Source organism: Cryptotermes secundus, unplaced genomic scaffold, assembly GCF_002891405.2.
Source record: "Cryptotermes secundus unplaced genomic scaffold, Csec_1.0 scaffold537, whole genome shotgun sequence".
In the NCBI taxonomy this organism is placed as follows: domain Eukaryota; kingdom Metazoa; phylum Arthropoda; class Insecta; order Blattodea; family Kalotermitidae; genus Cryptotermes; species Cryptotermes secundus.
The window spans coordinates 1,074,196-1,093,293 of NW_019740661.1; the positions used below are offsets into that span (position 1 = coordinate 1,074,196).

Sequence of the window (19,098 nt, forward strand, 5' to 3'; positions counted from 1 at the left end):
TATGTTTTGCAAAATTTATCTTAAAATAGCGCTGCCTCCATGGGATATTTTGTTTCCATTTGTTGTCTTTTTTTGGCGTGACATTTCTTCTGCATGGAGGCAGTTAGACCAATGCATAGTTTTAGTGTTCGGATTGAAAGTTCAAACTTGTTTCGATAAGCGAATGATAATAACGGCACTTTATGACCAGCAATCCGTTACGGATGTCTGCGCATGTTCATGAAGTATTTTATGGCAAAAGGGCGAAGGAAGGAAGCAAATGACACTGATCTTTCTCCATCAAATGTTTAGTTGGCATGAATCAGCGTGGAAAACGTCCTAATTTCTAATGTAAGGTATGTCTGATTACCTCATTAGATAAAAAATTCTAGAAACATAAAAATTTCTGTATTTTCTCCATATTTGATTCATTTGCTTCAAGTTCATGCACACGCAACAAAGCAGATCATCACAATTTTGTGACAACGGAGGAAGACGCAAATAATACCGCGCCTTTAGGGAAATGGCTACACCATTTGTTAGAAACCTCAGATTAAAAAGATCCAGCATCCCCGAGTGAGTCAGTGTTTAAGATATTGTGGCATGTAGGCCCGTTGCTAGGCAACGGCCGAAATATAAGCAACTATACAACAGCCGTTGTTAAGTAATGGCCCGTAAACAGCAAACGATGAATGGTGTCTTATGTGCGGTCCGTGCGGATGAATGCGAAATCAGCAATGGAATAAGTATGCCACCCTCTAAGCAATAATCACACTATAGCAGCGGAACGGTGTTTTCTACGCCGTCCATACTGGTCTGTTATAAACGTCACTCACCAGCAACTGCCTCCACTCCATTGACTGACTCACTCATTCCTCAATTGGGGTTCAGTTGTTGTGATTTGTTGCTGTGAGAAACTGGTAGCTGAGGCCGGGAACAGTTCTGGAACCCAGAGGAAGGGGAACGTCTGCCGTTTGAAACCGCTACTGAGCAACAGCTGGTGAAGACACAGCAGGCTGAGAAGACTTGAGTGTGTGCTCTAGTGAGCTGTGAAGTGTGTGAATTAGTGAAAGGGTTATAATTACTTAGAGTCACGGATCTGTAAATTTCAATAAATCTAATTACCAATCCCAACGCTGTCTATAGTCACTAAAATCGAGACAACTATTTAATGCAAGTTACACTGCTCAGTGTTAATGGTAAAGTAGTTGATGTTTTTCCACATGTCACAGAAGTCTTCACTCCAACTAGAAATAAAAAGAAAATATTCGAATTAGCACCTGGACACAAAGATAAATAAATATTTTCAGATTAACTTATGGACACTACACATGGCCCGACTAGCACCAGTGATGCGTGGGCCACAAACAGCACATACACGTACGTGTGGTGATTACGAGGAGCGTGCAATAGATCCCAGAACTTCATTTCGCATTATACGTTCTACGAGATCTAACAACCCTGTCTCATTAGAAATCACTATCGAATTCTGCACATTTCCAATCGCTGTATCAGCTCCATAGAACCGAGCTGTAAACAAAATTCTCGAACCTTCTGCAGCAAGTGACGGACATAAGGTTCCACTTATAGTCAATCTTCGAATTTTGGTTTCCCGGTGTCCCGAGGGAGACTGTAACCGTAGGGATGTAAGTGGACTATATGAAGGATGTTTAAACACCAAAGAGCTTTAATTGTTACAGATCTAAATGCTGCAAACGTCTTCATCTATGAGATTAATGTGTAACTCACCTCACCTGAAAAATGTGAGAAAGGATTTCTAGCATTCTCAAAATAGCCGAAATGTTCACGCAACGTGGATCGCCGTGGATGATGACGAAAATTTTCCCCTTAATCGTTGCAGGCAGCTGCTAGTGAATTTTAGAACCGGATACTCACTCAGCAACAAGAAACTTCATGACGTAGCGTTATCAAATAATAACATAAATATTTTCAGTGTGATAGGTCTCGCTTTCGCTCGAAGCGCAACAGTACAAAAACAGGCAGTTATGGAATATATTCTACGCTCCCCGTAGAGCAGACTCACGGCTGAGCGTAAGCTCAGGTCCAGGTCAGCGATGATATCGTCAGGATCTTCCAGCCCCACGGAAAGCCTCACAAGGTTGTCTGTGATTCCCATCCGCACCCTCTCCTCAGCCGGATAGGTGGCGTGACTCAGCACCGACCTGAAACGGTCCACAGTGAATGCCACGACGTGGTGAGCCTAGATTACACAGATGTGACGCTGGAAACAAAATAACTTTACATCTGGGAGAAGGACGTCGTACTGCTTAACTACAGAAGACAAAGCAATGGCAGTGGGATTCCCCGGAGACCACACGTAGCACTAATAGTTGCATTGTCACGACTCTATTGCAAGGGCGTTGCTTCTTCGTTCTGATGCACCACATCACGGTAAGGGCAGCATTCAGACAGAGAAGGTTTATGTCGTGCTTTGTATTACTTCATATCTCTGTGTGCTACATTCAAACAACCTTCAGAGTTAATGGGTTTTTGGACTTTTCCCATCGTCCGGAATTCTAGGAAATATAAAACACGACGTTTCGGAAACTGGATTTGTTTCCGTCTTCAGGTGAGGAAGGAAGACACATACTCAGTTTGGCCCCTTAGAAAGAGTTAATCCGAAACGTCGTCTTTTCTATCTCCTAGAATTCCGGACGATGGAAAACGTCCAAAAACACAGTAATTCTCTGTGTTATCCACCATCGTCAGAACCCTTTAGAATCTAGTCAAACAACCTTCTTAGCACACATCTACTGCGTTGCCGTTGCCAGTTTTTTTAGGTGTGCCCTCGCCCTAAATCAGCATCCTTCGAGGGGGATAATATTAATATAATATAATAATATTATCAGACTGAGTTGAACACATGTTACTGAATGGAGCAGCGCAAATTGAGGAAACTGCTTTGCCGTAACATATGTTCAACTCAGGCTGATAAAATTCTCGGAAATTGCGTTTGCGTTGAGGCTGCCAGTTTTTTTTTTTTTGTGCCCTCGCCCTAAATCAGCATCCTTCGAGGGGGAAAATATTAAATGGGAAGCAAGGAACATTAAGATTAAAGTCCTGTAAACTTACTTCAGAGAAGGGCTTTAACATGCGACACTTGAGAGCTAGACCATATGGTTCAACAGAGAATGAAACTTATTGTGTGTCTGCTGGATAGTTCGTGCAAACCATATGAAGATGGGAAAGAGTTTCTCAAGATCCACCTTTGGGAACGACTAAATAATACGAAGTGTGTAACACTTACGGAATCTCCGCCAGGCTCTCGACACCGCCAAGACTACCGGCCATGTTGATAACGCGGAACTTCTTAAGCAGCGCGCTGGTTTCCTGTAGGCCGCCCTTGACGTAGAAGGAAATCATGCTCGTATATCCTGAGGTCTGGCGCTTAGCGAGTTCGTGCTGAGGATGGCTCGGGAGCCACGGACACAGAACCTTCGTAACCAAAGGGTGGGACTCCAGGAACTGCGCCACCTTGAGGCCACTCTTCATGTGGCGTCTGAGGCGGACTGGCAGCGTCTTGAGGCTACGATGAACCAGGTAGCAGTCGAACGGCGAGGAGCCAATACCGGCATCTAAGACGGGTGGAGCGTTACGCTATTAAGATTCTATGGGCTGTTAAAGTATGTGGTCAGTTTGAGGCTCCAGAGGAAAGACCACTGTTCCTGGTAAAGAGTATTTGCCAGAATAGGTATGGGTGTGGTTGCGCTGGCGTGGAGGACATCACTGTCCTGAAGCGTACGATCTTCTGGGTTGTTAAATTCGTGTAGTCCGGCAAAAGTGTACCAACTTTTCGGATGAGTATAGCGCCTTCATCATCAGGGTCAAACAGTAAGCCAAGCATGCTGCTTGCTTATGGCTTACCTTGAAGATGGAGATGATACGCTCCTCCGAAATGTCGGTTGGCGTCTACGGAAATACACTGCGTTACGACTCAGAAGGTCAGTGACTCACAGTCACCGCTGCGGCAACATCAAATCCGACTTACATACAATAGAGTCTTATACCAGGATTCGAACACGAAAAGGCATGGGACATCCTCACAAACATCCATATAATAATATTATTAAACTGAAGCGGGTGACGACGACGACCAGCAACCGTCGTGGTTACTGGCTACGCATGCTTCGTAATCAGGGTGTCTTGGATTCTATTTCTGGGCCGGATGTTGGCACTGTTACCTCGGTTTTTTGTTGGTTTCTTCAATCCTTCTAGGAAACTGCATGCAATAAAGTAAACCCCATCTTTCACATTCGGCCTCGCATTCGACTATATATATATATATATATATATATATAGAGAGAGAGAGAGAGAGAGAGAGAGAGAGAGACAGGATAGCGCAGGCGGTATAGCGAATGAGTGGTCGGAGTTCGAGTCCCGGTAGGGTCAAGAATTTTCTCTTCTCCACGTCGCCCAAGACCAGCTCTGGGACCCACTCGGTCTCCTATCCAATGGATACTGTTAGCCCTTCCCCGGAGATAGAGCGGCTGTGTAGGTTATAAATCGTCCTTAAATAGAGGTGCAAGCAAAGAAGGAACACGGACCGTATTTAAAAAAGATGGACGGTATTGGAGTTGCACTCAATGACTATGAACTGTAAATTTCATCATCGCAGTATTTGGTGCCACGGAGCTGCAAAATTCAATTAAACGAACAGGAGTTAGAGAACAGGGTTCAGTTAATTTTCTTCTTGTAGGATTTCGGGTTCTCACAGCTGTGGTTATGAACAATACTGTCTTGTGGGATATATGACTCTATAGTCCGTTGAAAGTCAACCGACGTTTCGGAGGAACATGCTAGCGTGAAATCAGGTGGCAAACAGAGTTCTGATGGCCATCTACTTTCACGCTACTTATTCTTCGACCCTGTAAATGGAGGCGATATGTTCCCGAAACGTCGGTTGCCTCTCAACTGACTGCACGCCGTTCTATCCCAGAAGATAGTACTCGTTTTTTATCTCTTGTTGTTGTGATTTTAAGATCGCTGAACCGAATCCGCTAGAATACAAAAAAGGATTACCACACGACAGTAACGCACCCTCAATACCAGATGCTATCTACAACACGTATTATGCCCTCCTTCACACAAGTAGGCGATGGGTGAATATGGACGGAACGGGAAAGTGACTATGCGCATGAGCACAGTGTTATTCCACCATACTGTCTCGCACACATAGATGCATTTATGGAGGACGTTATAGATAACTTCGTAATTAACGTGGCGACACTAATAGCAGTGGTGGTGGCAAAGAGCGTGGTATTGATACTGAAGGCGTGAAAACTCATTTTGTTACGCTAGAGTGCAGGTAAGTGGACTGATGTTTTCAGGCTAGCGTGTAGCGTCAACAAGTTCAGACCGCTCAATCTATACATATTTCTTAAGTCTCTTACTTACTCACAAAATTGCAGCGGCCTTCGTAGTCTAGGGGTAACGTTCCCACCTCATGACTCAAGGTACGCGGGTTCAAACCCGGCAGAGGTCGTGGAATTTTTAAGGGCGGAAAAATTCAGGGAACAAGTCCTCCGGGAGGGATTTTAAGCCGTGTGTTCAGTGTCGTAGATTTACGGCACGTAAAAGAACCTCATGTCTCTAGGAGACCTCTGAGCTAAATTACAGGCCCTTTCCAGCCGAAGTAGTCTCCAATGCCTCTGGTGGATGGGGGAAGCATCAAGGTACCGGGGGCCGACCTCGTTGGCTCTACGGGGGGCTGATGGCACGCGCCATTACCGGTAGGGTATGGTGACAGTAGAAATTAAAGGGGGACGCACAATGGACCAATAACTGGTCTCAGTCATGGGGAAACCCACCCCCTCTCATAATACATACATACAATACATACTCACAAAATTACTTGGTTTTTGGACTTTTTCCATCGTCCGGAATTCTAAGTAATAGAGGACACTCTAGGTAATAAAGGACATGACGTTTCGGAAACTGGATCTCTTTCCGTCTTCAGGTGAGAAAGGAAGACACCTTCTCAGTTGGGCCCCTTAGAAAGGGCTAATCTCAATCAGTGATTGATTCTAAGGGGCCCAACTCAGTAGGTGTCTTCCTTCCTCACTTGAAGACGGAAACAGATCCAGTCTCCGAAACGTCGTGTCCTCTATTACCTAGAATTCCAGACGATGAAAAATGTCCGAAAACCCAGTAATTCTGTGTCATCCATCAACGGCAGAACCCTTTAGAATCTACTCTTACTTACTGTTCTACGAGTCCCATCACATCTCCTGCGAAATAAAAAAGCTAATAGCACAAAAGAGAAGAGCACGATCAATCTGGCAGAGAACTCACACCCCAAATAGCAAAATAAGATACAACCAACTAAGTAACGAGCTAAAATCAAAACTAAGAGAAACAAGATAAATTCATTTACACAATATGTTTCAAACCTCTCCAGATATGACAACTCCATATGGTAACCGATAAAAAGCAGAAATAAACCAACAACATCCACACCTCCACTGAGAAAAAACACAAACCCTCCTGGACCCTGGGCAAAAAATGACCAAGAAAAAGCCGAACTGTTTGCAGAACATCTAACTGAAGTTTTCACACCACTAAATAATAACAGAGACGTAAACGTTGACCAGATTCTCAACTCACCCATCCAGGACCAAGAACACCCAAAACGTCTCAACCCGAAAGAAATAAGGGAAGAAATTCACAGGCTAAATACAAAAAAGACGCCAGGAGTTGATCTCATCACAGCCACACTACTAAAGGAACTTCCAAAAAAGGGAATACTCAAACTCATGTACATATTCAACTCCATCTTAAGGAATGGCTACTGGCCCAAACCATTAAAAATCGCACAAATAATAATGATTCCAAAGCCTGGGAAAAATCACACTGACGTAACAAGCTACCGTCCAATTAGCTTGTTACCCATAATATCGAAACTTCTTGAAAAGCTTATCCTCAATAGAATTAATCACGACGCCAATCCAAATGACTGGATCCCTAATCACCAATTTGGCTTTCGACAGGCACACTCCACAGTACAACAATGCCACCGAATAGCTAATATAATCAACCAAGCTATGGAAAACAAACAATACTGCACTGCTGCCTTCCTCGACGTAAGCCAGGCATTTGACAAAGTTTGGCATCCAGGCCTGCTTTATAAAATCAGAAGAATTCTACCGGCCAAATATTTCGCAATACTGCAGTCGTACCTAACAGACAGAGAATTCGAAATAAAAATCAACGCTGAAGTATCCAACCGAAGAAACATACAATCAGGAGTTCCTCAGGGCAGTATCTTGGGTCCACTCCTCTACGTGCTATACACCTCAGATATACCGACCACCGAATTAACAAAAATAGGTACGTTCGCAGACGACACAGCAATTTTCGCTACGTCAGAAGACCCGGTAATTGCTTCATCTAATTTACAAGAACATCTGAATCTAATGGAGAAATGGCTACACCGATGGAAAATCAAAGTGAATGAAAGCAAATCGGCGCATGTGACTTTTACTCTCAGGAAAGGAAACTGCCCCTCAGTACACCTAAATCATGTTAACATTCAACAGCAGGATGTAGTAAAATACTTAGGACTACACCTGGACTCAACATTAAACTGGAAACACCATATAGCGAAGAAGAGAAAACAAATCGAAATTAAGTTCAAGGAAATAAATTGGCTAATAGGTCGGAAATCTCACCTAACAATAGATAATAAACTACTGATCTACAAAACAATAATTAAACCCATATGGACATACGGCATTGAGCTCTGGGGATGCGCCAGCAAATCCAACATATCAAACATCCAGCGAAGTCAATCCAAAATACTTAGAGCCATAGTTGACGCACCTTGGTACGTGTCAAACCAAACTCTTCACACCGACCTCAAGATCCCATATGTAAGAACCGTAATCACAGACAGAATCCAAAAACATTATCAGAAACTGGAATCTCACCCCAACAACGCAATAGAAGCTCTCCTTCAACCTACACAATACAGAAGACTAAGACGAACTTGGCCAAACGATCTCCAGGAAAACTGAGGTGTAATCGATGGATTACAGCTCTTCAAGCCAACTTAGTACAATAGAATAATTATTGTACATGACAGCAAATTAGCTCATAGAATGTAAATTCAGATTGCTAATAAATTATTAAAAAAAAAACTTACTGTTCTGCAGATATCGCAGTCGAGGGTAGAGTGAGTCGTCGTTGAAGCACATGGCGCCCATGCAGACATCTGTGTGTCCGTTCAGATACTTGGTCACCGAGTACACCGAGATGTCAGCGCCCAGTTCAAGCGGCCTCTATAAACGATGAAACGTATAGAACCATTTTCCTAAGCGACGGTCTGTCTTATGTAATATTATGGTTTGTAGGTTATTTAAACATTGTCACGGTTACTGAACATAAAGTCGTCCTGGCCACAAAGCCGCCAGCAAAAAGTGCAATAAAACTCAGTTACCACGTCATCCAAGGGACCGGAGATAGTACGTCGTTATAAATGGGAGTCGTATTACCCGACGGAGAGATCAAAGCAGACTCCAAAGAGAAATCTATAGTATTATTTTGTACAGCTCAACACCTATTTCCGTATACCGTATTGAGGGGGTGGGTTTTCCCATGCACTTAGACCGATTAGTGGTCCATTGTGCGTTCCCCTTTAATTTCTACTGTCTCCATATCCTACCGGTACTGGTGCTTACTACCAGCCCCTGTCTGCCAGCAAGGTTCCAACCTCCTCTGGCAGTGGTATCTAATAGTTAGTCCCTTTCTGTCAGAGAGGTCCCCCCTTCCTCTGGCTGTGGTACCTAATACTTCCCCCATCTACCGGAGGAATTGGAAACTACTTGGGCGGGAAATGTTGCCTAATTTTGCTCAGAGGTCTCCTAGAGACATGAGGTTCTTTTACGTGCCGTAAATCTACGACACGGGACCCACGGCTTAAAGTCCCTCCAGCTCAACACCTAAGTCAAGGTCATGTTTGTTATAATACGGGTGATCAAGGTTTTAGCTCTGAAATTCTAAAATTGCACCTAAGTGTTTTTCATGAAGGTAAATATAAGGCAGTTCAAGGTAATCGTTAATTGAGACTGTAATTTATTCTGACGAAAGAAGGACGAGGATAGTCGTAAATAACATTAGCTTTAAAGACAAAAAATAAGAAAGGGGATCACCAAATTAGAAGATTAAGAACTACTCTTCTAGCCACAAATCCAATAAGAATGACAGTAAAATGTACCTAATAATATAGAACACAAACAAAATCCGTGGCCTGTAGTCCGCAAGCGAACTATACTGACCGAGCGACCGCCGCTTGTCGGCGAAGTTAGTGCCAAATTTAGCGGATAGAGTTCATTGCGTGGTCAGCGCAATGGATTCCCACGGCCGTTAATCTCGGTTTACTAGACCGGAGCCGCTATTTCCTTGAAATAGCTCCTCAATTATCTCTAATAATATAGGCGATGAAAATGTTATTCCCACGCCATACCCACAGGGTGAAGGAGTACCTGTCTCCACATTCAAGTTACCTGAAAGTAGGGAGTGAGGAATGTATTGTCCACAGCAAACAAAATGTCTTTCCTCCTGTGCACGATTTCTGCAATCTTGGCAATGTCGCACAGACTCAACAGAGGGTTGGATGGAGTTTCCAGGAACACGAGGCGCGTGTTGTCCTGCAACGCACGTTCCACGTTCTTCGGATCCGTGGCATCTACGTATGTGGTGCTGATGCCCACTCTTCCGGCTATCTGTAAGCATCACGAGTTAGTACAGAGAACTAGCGTATAGTGATTGAATGGTAGTGTCATAACATCTGCTTGCAAGGCCTGATGAAAAGTGTAGCACCAGCCAGTATTACTGCTTATTGCTTGTACGAATAATGGGGATGGACCAATCACCAAAATGGCTGGCTGCATGGCGATGGTTCGGTTTCCGGCACTCAGCACCAATGCGCCCAGACCGTATCCGACATGTATCGAGGGTTCTCTTCGTAGAATGAAAGCAGTCGGAGAACGAACCTGCCCGCTGTCTTCCTTTATTTTAATGCGTTCGTGAGGCGGGGCTTGAGCACTTGAATAGCTGCACTTGTCACAAACTTTTAGACCTTATTTGTCCTTGTACTGCTTATTGTTTTAGTCGCTTTCGTACACATTGGAATTCGGAGTGACTTCCGAAATCGGTTCTTGTTTATTTTTTTCTTTCGCTCGTCGACATATATCACTGCCGATAAAATTCATTATTCATTCATTAGAATATGTAGTATATAGTATTTCATATGGGTGTGATCTATTCCAGTGATTTGTTAATTATGTGCAATTGCATGAACGTGTAAACAAATAAGTAAATAAGTAGGATTTTTAATCATATAGATGACAGCTGAGTTCGACATGTCGTGCGGGTTGCCACATAACCTTAATTATTGGGTTTTCGGACTTTATCCATCGTCCTGGTTTTTTAAGATAACTAAGAAAGTGTTTTTCTTAGTTATCTTAAAAAACCAGGACGATGGATAAAGTCCGAAAACTCAATATCTCTGTGTGTTATAATCCTATAGTAAAACCTTAATTAGGTTTACGGCAATTTCCCTGGGAGCTTCTTGTACTGTGCAGTGACTGGACGGAGTTTCAGTAACAGCCTACTACTTTCGGAAGCAAATACTTCATCCCTGGGCAAAACTTTTCCATTTAGCAGTCATTTGAGCTGCAGTTTGGCTTCGCTTCGGAAACAGTTCTTTTCGAATTTGCAATTCAGTTGAAGATGTTTTTGACAACTTGTGGTTACAAACACGAAATCTTGAGTATGACATTATGAAATGAAAAGTTTGGTTGGGGAAGCCTAAGGGCGAGTCACTTTTAACAGTTATAAACCCAAAATTTGTTTTTTTTTTTACCTTCCGCTTGGTGCAGGATCATAAACATAAAAGACAGGACATTCCGCTGCTTTGTCGAGTCCAGGAGAAAACTTAAACAGTGTACAAAGTGAGGTTAAAACCAAGAGGTTCGAGTTAATGGTTTTGTAATCCCTCGAAGGGTAATGGGAATATTATGCAGCTTTTCGTAATACTTTAGGAAATAATAGAAAATCTCACAAGGTTAATCCTGTATTTAAGCATCCTGTTGCATTACTATATCTAAACCGACTTATTTACTAAACAGTCCGTCAACAATGCAACAAATTGTATCTTCTTTCTTTCATTTTCACTTTCGATACAAGTTTGGGCCCTAAATGGCCATCTTCAGGTGTCTTACTATGCCAAAACTGTTGCACTGCACTAATATTATCCATTAATCGCATATGCAACTGCACTCTTCTCACAAGGTTAGCTTTACTACCTAATGCTTGAATTGTAATCAGTAAGATATACAAGAAGCACTTCTTGGATTCTACGGGGAGAAGAGGGGCAGATGCGAGGTAATAAATGAATAATAGCTGGCACACAACGTCCCCTAGCAGTTACTAAGAGTACCACATAAATTCTATGCGTTTATTTTTTTTTTCCCTTGGCACTACAGCCCCAGCTGGCCTAGACATACCTCCATGAACTCCGTTCACTTCGGTTTTTCTAGATCTTACACATTCGGTAGGACTCCTTGGGCGGGTGATTAGCTCGTCGCAAGGCCTCTACCTGTACACAAACACAGAAAATCGCACGCACACAAACTAAACATCCATGCCCTGAGTGGGATTCGAACCCATGATCCCGGTTTCCAAGCGAACGAAGACAGTACATGCCTTAGACCGCTCGGATACCGTGACCGGCATGCGTTTATTAGTGCTGCATATTAACTACACAATGCAGGCAAGGAGACACGGGCCGGAAAATGTTTGCCTGCCGAAGTAATTTCAAATTTCTAACCTTACCCGGCGTTGCTGTTTGGACTGCGCAAAACTGGGCTTCCAACCATGATAAATGAAAACTGAACACATCAAATATTCCTCGGCTTTCCTAAGCCAGTTTCTGGCTGTCTGAAAACAGACTCAGAATCGAAAGATTTTAAACCGATATCGTATTGAGCCCAATCTGAATATTGAGAACATCAGTGGGAAGGGAAAGCTGACGCGCGCTCAGCAGACAGTGATGGCCTCTCCACCGGTGTTGTCCGCATTGTCCATATTGCACAGAGGGCTGTAATGTGGCACCCGAATGCAGAAGCAATGCTTTACTGGATCTCAGCTCCCAATTTAAACAATATATATATATTTTTAGAGCTGTAGTTTGTGTTGTACTTATTTGTAAACCATGAATTTTTAGCGGCGGCACTTTCAATCTTTAATGAAGTGTGGAATAATTTTCTGGGGTAATTCATCTGACAGTAAAAAGATATCTACATTGTAAATGAAAATTGTTAGAATCATGATGGGTGTCAAAGCCCGTAATTCCTGTAGAGATCTATTTAAGAGACTACAGATTTTAACATTTCTTTGCGAATATACATATTCATTAATAAACTTAATTTTGAAATAACGAAAAACATTTTTAGACGAATGCGGATGCACCCGGTTTTAACACAAGACACAAACACTGTCTTCATAAACCAACTGCCAACCTCTCATGCTTTCAGAAAAGCGCATATTATGCTGGGATCAACATTTTTAATAACCTGCCACTTGATCTCAAAGGTCTTATGAATGAGAAGGCACGATTTAAAATAGCACTGAAACGATACTTAAATACACACACTCATTCTACTCTGTTGATGAATGCCTATTGTCTAGAAATTACTTATATGTCTTTAAATAGCCTTGTGTGTAGTCACTGTGTATTCTTGGTTTCTCTTGTGTGAGAACTCCATTGGGACTGTACGTATATTTTGTATTTATATGACATATTCCAAGTAAGTAAGGCTGACCTTAAGCGGCCTCCGTAGTCTAGCGGTAACGTTCCCACTTCATGGCTCGTGGTACGCGGGTTCAAACCCGGCGGAGGTCGTGGAATTTTTAAGGGCGGAAAAATTCATGGAACAAGTCCTCCGGGAGGGACTTTAAGCCATGGGTCCCGTGTCGTAGCTTTACGGCACGTAAAAGTACCTCATATCTCCTAAGGAGGTCACTGAGCCAAAGTCAAGGACATTTCCCGCCAAACAGTAGTCTCTAACACCTCTGATAGATGGGGGAAGCATAGATACCGCCATCTGTGAGCCAACTGTCTAGAGAAAATGTGGGAGCCTCGACGTCTCAGAACCCTATGGGCCGACACGGCCAGTTACAGGGATATATTTATTAGTAGGTTTCACGAAAAGACGCACCCTGTCAAAGTAGCGGTATGTACCCCCGAAAATGATCTCAGACGACACGATGTGCTCTCCGGTGTTCAACAGCTGCACAACGGCGCTGATGGCGCTGGTGCCCGAGGAGAAGCAGAGGCCGTATTTGGCGTCCTCCAGCAAGGCAAAGCCCTTCTCAAGTATCTGCCGCGAAGGATTATTTTGGCGCACGTACAGGAACCCCTGTAACACAGTAAAGTGGTAGTAACTGCGTACACACATCAGCCAATAATTCTTATCCTAAGCCAGACGGATCCAATTCACAAACACGAATCAATTCTTCAGACGTTCATTCTAATATCATCTTATCTTAATGCCGGATGCCTAAGTGGTTGCTTTTTAAAAAGTTCTCCTTCACGATTTTGCATACACACACACACACACACAAAACGAATGTCATCCGGAAAGTAAAAATACAAAGTCCAGAAAATATTTCTAAAGCATTTGTTTTCTCTTTTGGAGGGATTCACTTGTAGCACTTTTACAAACACCTTTATTTACTTTTCAACATAGCGGCCTCCGTAGTCTAGAGGTAACGTTCCCACCCCATGACTCGGTGTACGCGGGTTCAAACCCGGCGGAGGTCGTGGAATTTTTAAAGGCGGAAAAATTTAGGGAACAAGTCCTCCGGGAGGGACTTTAAGCCGTGGGTCCCGTGTCGTAGCTTTACGGCACGTAAAAGAACCTCATATTTCCAAAGGAGGTCACTGAGCCAAATTCAAGGTCATTTCCCGCCCAACAGTAGTCTCTAACGCCTCTGATAGATGGGGGAAGCATTATAGATACCGCCAAGCCAGTAGAGGCCGAACTCGCTGGCTCGGTCGGGACTGAAGGTACGCACCAATATCGGTAGGGTATAGAGACTGGTAGAATATCATAGAGGGAAGCACAATGGACCAATACTGGTCTAAGTGCAAGGGGAAACCCACCCTCTCCAATAACTAACTAACTATCTAACTACTTTTCAACATAGTCACTATGGATCGCAATGCACTTAGAGAGCCTGGGATTGTTTTCTTTATTTCAGCGTCGTAGAAACCTTCCGTCTGCTCTCTTAGATACAGAAAACAATTCTTGACACTTCTGGACATTGTTGGTGAAGTTCATCGATGGTTAAACGTCTGTCAGCACGAATGTTTTCATCAGTTTTTTTAATGATTTCATTAGTGACAATGGCTGGCCTTCCACTTCTTATTTCATCATTAACGTCACTTCTTCCCGCTTCAAATTCAGGTCACAGTTTTGCCACGTTCTGCCTGTTCATGACATCTTCGCCGTAAACAGAAACAAGTTGGCGATGAATTTCAGCAGCAGTTTCTCCTTTCACGTGAAGAAATCGAATTACTGCACGAACCTCACATTTTGTGGGATTTTGAAATGACACGGACATTTTAAACACACACTGCGATTATAACGTTGCCGTGACTGTGGCCGTCGAACTCAGCCCTGTCATGCGGTTCATGTCTCACACGACAGCACTGCCACTTCTGAAGAAAAAAATATCCCTTTCATATTTACTGGATCAGTATCTTTACTTTCCGGATATTCCTCTACATTTTTCCGGCTTAGTTAAATACCTGAATTGAGGATTATAAATTGAAAAATTCCCTTAATGCATATATCGTAGTTCTGTATGGACTTTGTGGTATGGCAGGAGAATATCTCCCCCTGAAGATGTTCCTTACCGCTCGCCTACGCTCATGGCATTGATGTAGCATCATTGGGCTAAAAGAAGCCTTTCATAATTCCCCTGTAAACAGAAGTGTTACGAATAATTTCCCTAGACGAGTACCTCCTTCATCTGATAGCTCTTTGACCCGAATAACAACGACATTAATACGAATCTGAAGACAGTATTCTTTCCTCCGTCATGTGAGATTGGTAAGAAAACTGACCCTGTGTGAAGATGGGTCGTCCTGCTCGAAGGTAGTGGACAGACCAATGGGAGGCACCAGGCTGTAGTCGTTAGACACTTCCGGTTTGTATCCTAACTTGACTGCCTTGGTGTCGAACCCCAACTTCCGCCACTCTTCAGACATTTTCTCAGCTGAAACAAACAGGCTATGTCTTACAAAACTTTACGGATTAGTCTTCTTTACAAGCTAAAAGTCTCTTAACTGGTCAAGGAAATCCTCGATTTGTATGGAAACTAAACGTTCATTAGCGTGTTCACGAAAGATCGCCAATGGTTCCTCTCCTGACTACTACGAGTACATCGCTGTTGGCCCTCACCAGCACAGTGATCCTTGGTTTTGAGTCCCACGGGACTCATGATCATATTTTACTATCTGACGGCTCCCTTCAGACCACCCACCTCCCGCCTTCCATTTAGCTGTCGGGTCGGATCTCCCATCTTGAGCATGTATTTCGGTTGTTTCATAAAGACCTGTAGAGACCTGACTAATTTCAAGTATTTCTATCCCTGAACATAATTTGACGTTCACCCAATACTGTTAAAAGACAAGCTTAAATAAAACATGAAATTCAGAACTCATGAACTCTGCTTTCCTACTGTACGCAGTTCCACTCCTACAAATCTTGTGTTGTTCATTTCGTATATTTTGCAACGTCATTTAATAATCCAACAAAGAAAATTATATTTAGCTGCTGGGTTGGAATACTAAGCTTGTGACTATCGAATTGTGTGTGTGTTACATGCAGAGTAATGAGTACATTGTCGGTATTATTATGTTTGTTAAATAAAAAATATTGCGATAGGCTCGACAATAAGATCGGATTGTGAAAACATTGTGAATGTGGCATAGGTCACATTTTGGGAAGTCATCACTTAGGGCTATAGAGTCTGCTAAAATTGAAATACGTTAAAAGGTATATTGTAGAAAGAAATTTCAAGATAAATTATGAAGATAGTATTAAAACAAATCTTTTTTTAATGCTAGTGGGGTGGAACTAAGTCCATTGTACTGCGGCCACTTCTGGCCTATTGTACCAGCTCCAGATGATAGGTGAGGGTGGGTGACTGTGGAGCAATTGATGGAATGAAGATTGGCAGAGGAAACCGAAGTACTCGGAGAAAACCTGCCCCAGCGCCACTTTGTCAACCATAAATCCCACTTGACCAGAACCTGGATCGAACCCGGGCCGCCGAGGTGGGAAGCCAGCGACTAACCGCTTGAGCTATCGCGCGGCCCCCAAAACAGATCTTAATGTGCTTCTATCGAGAACGTTGGTTCAATCGGGATAACAATAATTTCCCCCAGTCTCTCCAGAAAATTCCGGGATAAAACCTCAAATTAGGCCACGTGTGCTTCCTTCCACATAATTTCTAAGGAACTATTCTTTAATCATCTCGTCATTCGATGTCATACGAATGCTCGAAGCTACTAGCAGTGTCGATAAATAAACCGTAGAAGGTAAAGTTGTCCCTGTGCTTAACTAATTAAGCATTACGCCATGAAATGTATGGGGGAGTTGATGTATGGTTCCACATTTTTTTGACCTCGGCACTAGCTCGAGGTGAGTGGTCATTTCCACTCCCCGGCCACTTTACAAGCAGGGAAATAACCGGTACCATTGGATAGGAGATTAGGTGAACCCCAGAGCCGGTGTGGACGACATGGAGAAGAGAGAATTTTTTATTCTACCAGGACTCCAACTCAGACCTCTCGATCGTCCAGTCCGTAGCCTGTCTCAGTACCGACCAAGCTAAATAAATAAATTAATATGTATATTATTAATATCGCTCAGGATAGGTTTTAGATATGTGCTTTGGCCTACGGGGTGTTACACAAAGGTCTTGTGTAAAGGGAGTTTAGGACTTTTAAGGTCAGTGTCCAGAAATGCATAAAAGCATATGCAAAAGATGCCTTTCTTCTGACAAAATTTAGTTAGAAGATGAGCATTTTTTCTTGAAGAGACTAACTGAATATGGCCATAAAGCACAGTCCTCACGTTGATTATAGAAGTTGTCGTCTTTATGAAACGCGAACTTTCACATACGTATTCACAAGAGCAAGCCATTCGTTCTAAAATCTTATTTTTTTAGGGTAACGTTAATCTGATCTCTCCTTATGCGCCTAAGTCTCTCAGTGTAGTTCATCCCTTCATTCTTTTCCAAAGGAATTTCCCATTTCTTCCACGCAATAAATGTTCTTCCCTTGTCATTTCCGTAGATCTGATTATTCTTATAAAATTTGGTGAAGAAGTAAAGTTATGAAGCTTTTCATTATGCAAATTTCTTAAATTCCTTCTTCAATTTCTCTATCTTGTTGTGTGTTCGTATTAGCAGGGAATTAAAGTAGCCATCAACACAACATTTATATACATAGGTTACTTCAACATAGAGTGTGTATTGTTTCCTCTCATTGAAGTCAAAACATTTGCCTCAGTATTAAACTAAACTCCGTGGCTTGAGTCCGCAAGCGAACTATACCGACCGAGCGACCGCCGCTTTTCGGCGAAGTTAGTGCCAAATTTAGCGGGTAGAGGGTGTCGCGTGGTCAGCGCAACGAATCCCCACGATAGTTAATTTCTTTTTTCTAGACCGGAGCCGTTATTTAGTTTCAAGTAGCTTTTCAATTATAATCAAGAGGCTGAGTGGACCCCGTTCCACACCCATTACTTCTCAGAAAAACTGGTAACGGCGGGAATCGAACCCGGGATCTCTGGATCTGTAGCCAGGAACTCTGACCACTAGACCACAGAGGCTGCCCAAATAAACCACCGCGGACAGCTAAGCACATGTCGCTGAAGGACTCTTATGGTTGATTTGTGTATGTGATACAATGAGGTTCCTTTTAACTGTTTTAGAGAGAAATATCTTAAATAAGATCCTGTATCCTCTAATGTGCATAAGCTTTGGATATGCCTACAAGGTAGATTTCTCTGACCTAAGCCCTACCTTGCCGGTCACGGTAGCCGAGCGGTCTAAGGCATGCACTGTCTTCGCTCGCTCGGAAGCCGGGATCGTGGGTTCGAATCCCACTCAGGGCATGGATGTTTGTGTGCGTTTTTCTGTGTTTGTCTACAGATAGAGGCCTTGCGACGAGCTGATCAGCCGCCCAAGGAGTTTTACCGTATGTGTAAGATCTAGAAAACCGAAGTGAACGGAGTTCATGGAGGTAGGCCTAGGCCCACTGGGGCTGTAGTGCCAAGAAAAAGAAAAAGCCCTACCTTGCTTATTGCTGGTTGCAGAGTCGTTCTTATGTGTCACTGCTTGTGTTTGCAGCAGGATGATAACTGCTTCATTATCTGTTCCTCAGTCTGTAGATGTTACTGTAAATGACCTTGAATCGTCTACCGCCATAATAAAAATCATACAAGTCACATATTAGAATTATATAATAAACATCGAAAGCCCGATTCAGGGTCAGGAACTATAAACGAGTTCAAATTCGTCAAAAGAGCTTCATGCGTTCTTTGCTTCCAGTGCGCGAGACTTATGTAACGGTCTTGCTCATTCGCCGAGCTGCATGTTTTACTCAGAAACTATTTGGCGAAATTTGATTGGAATTCGCATAATATGTTGTTTAGCGTATTTGAGTTCCATTGGTCCATTATGTATATAACGTCACAGGAAGTTCAAAACGAAATTTTATCTGATTCTTTTAAAAAGTCTCATAAATTGTACAGAATATACTGCCCATTAAGGTTCAGAACTTTCCTTCACAACTTTTCTTCATATGTCGAAAACAACCCGCCCACTGGTGCAAGGTTATGGGTGGTGGCTTGATGATGAATTGTGTTAGTAGAAAGTCTGAGTTTGATTTATGGCGGAAAGTTCAATTACTTCTGCTCAGGTACGACCAAGAATTAATGAAAGCGGTTTGCTGGGCTCCAGCAGGGATTCCTGAATGGAATAACCCTACAGATATTTGGGAACTATTTCTCCTTATCAGTTGGG

The 19,098-nt window shown here is 42.9% G+C and overlaps 1 protein-coding gene across 1 annotated transcript; it reads right to left on the reverse strand.

Annotated features, from left to right (window-relative positions):
* Positions 1-1,079: 1,079 nt before the first annotated feature.
* On the reverse strand, positions 1,080-18,472 carry LOC111872528 (cystathionine gamma-lyase). The gene is made up of 8 exons (XM_023866536.2): positions 18,369-18,472; positions 15,131-15,282; positions 13,218-13,418; positions 9,501-9,719; positions 8,141-8,276; positions 3,248-3,575; positions 2,024-2,162; positions 1,080-1,226 (listed from the first exon to the last, which is right to left on the reverse strand). The coding sequence occupies exons 2-8, from the start codon at positions 15,272-15,274 to the stop codon at positions 1,218-1,220; spliced, it is 1,176 nt and encodes a 391-aa protein (XP_023722304.1). The 5' UTR covers positions 15,275-15,282; positions 18,369-18,472; the 3' UTR covers positions 1,080-1,217.
* Between the last annotated feature and the right edge of the window lie 626 nt (positions 18,473-19,098).

What these genes read in the sequence shown, in the direction of transcription:
- LOC111872528 (XM_023866536.2), bottom strand. Translation starts at nt 15,274, where the DNA reads ATGTCTGAAGAGTGGCGGAAGTTGGGGTTCGACACCAAGGCAGTCAAG. An exon ending in TCCTCACTCCCTACTTTCAG is followed by an intron (nt 8,277 to 9,500) that starts GTAACTTGAATG and finishes CATCGTTTATAG; the next exon opens with AGGCCGCTTGAACTGGGCGC. An exon ending in GAGAGCCTGGCGGAGATTCC is followed by an intron (nt 2,163 to 3,247) that starts GTAAGTGTTACA and finishes GGACCGTTTCAG; the next exon opens with GTCGGTGCTGAGTCACGCCA.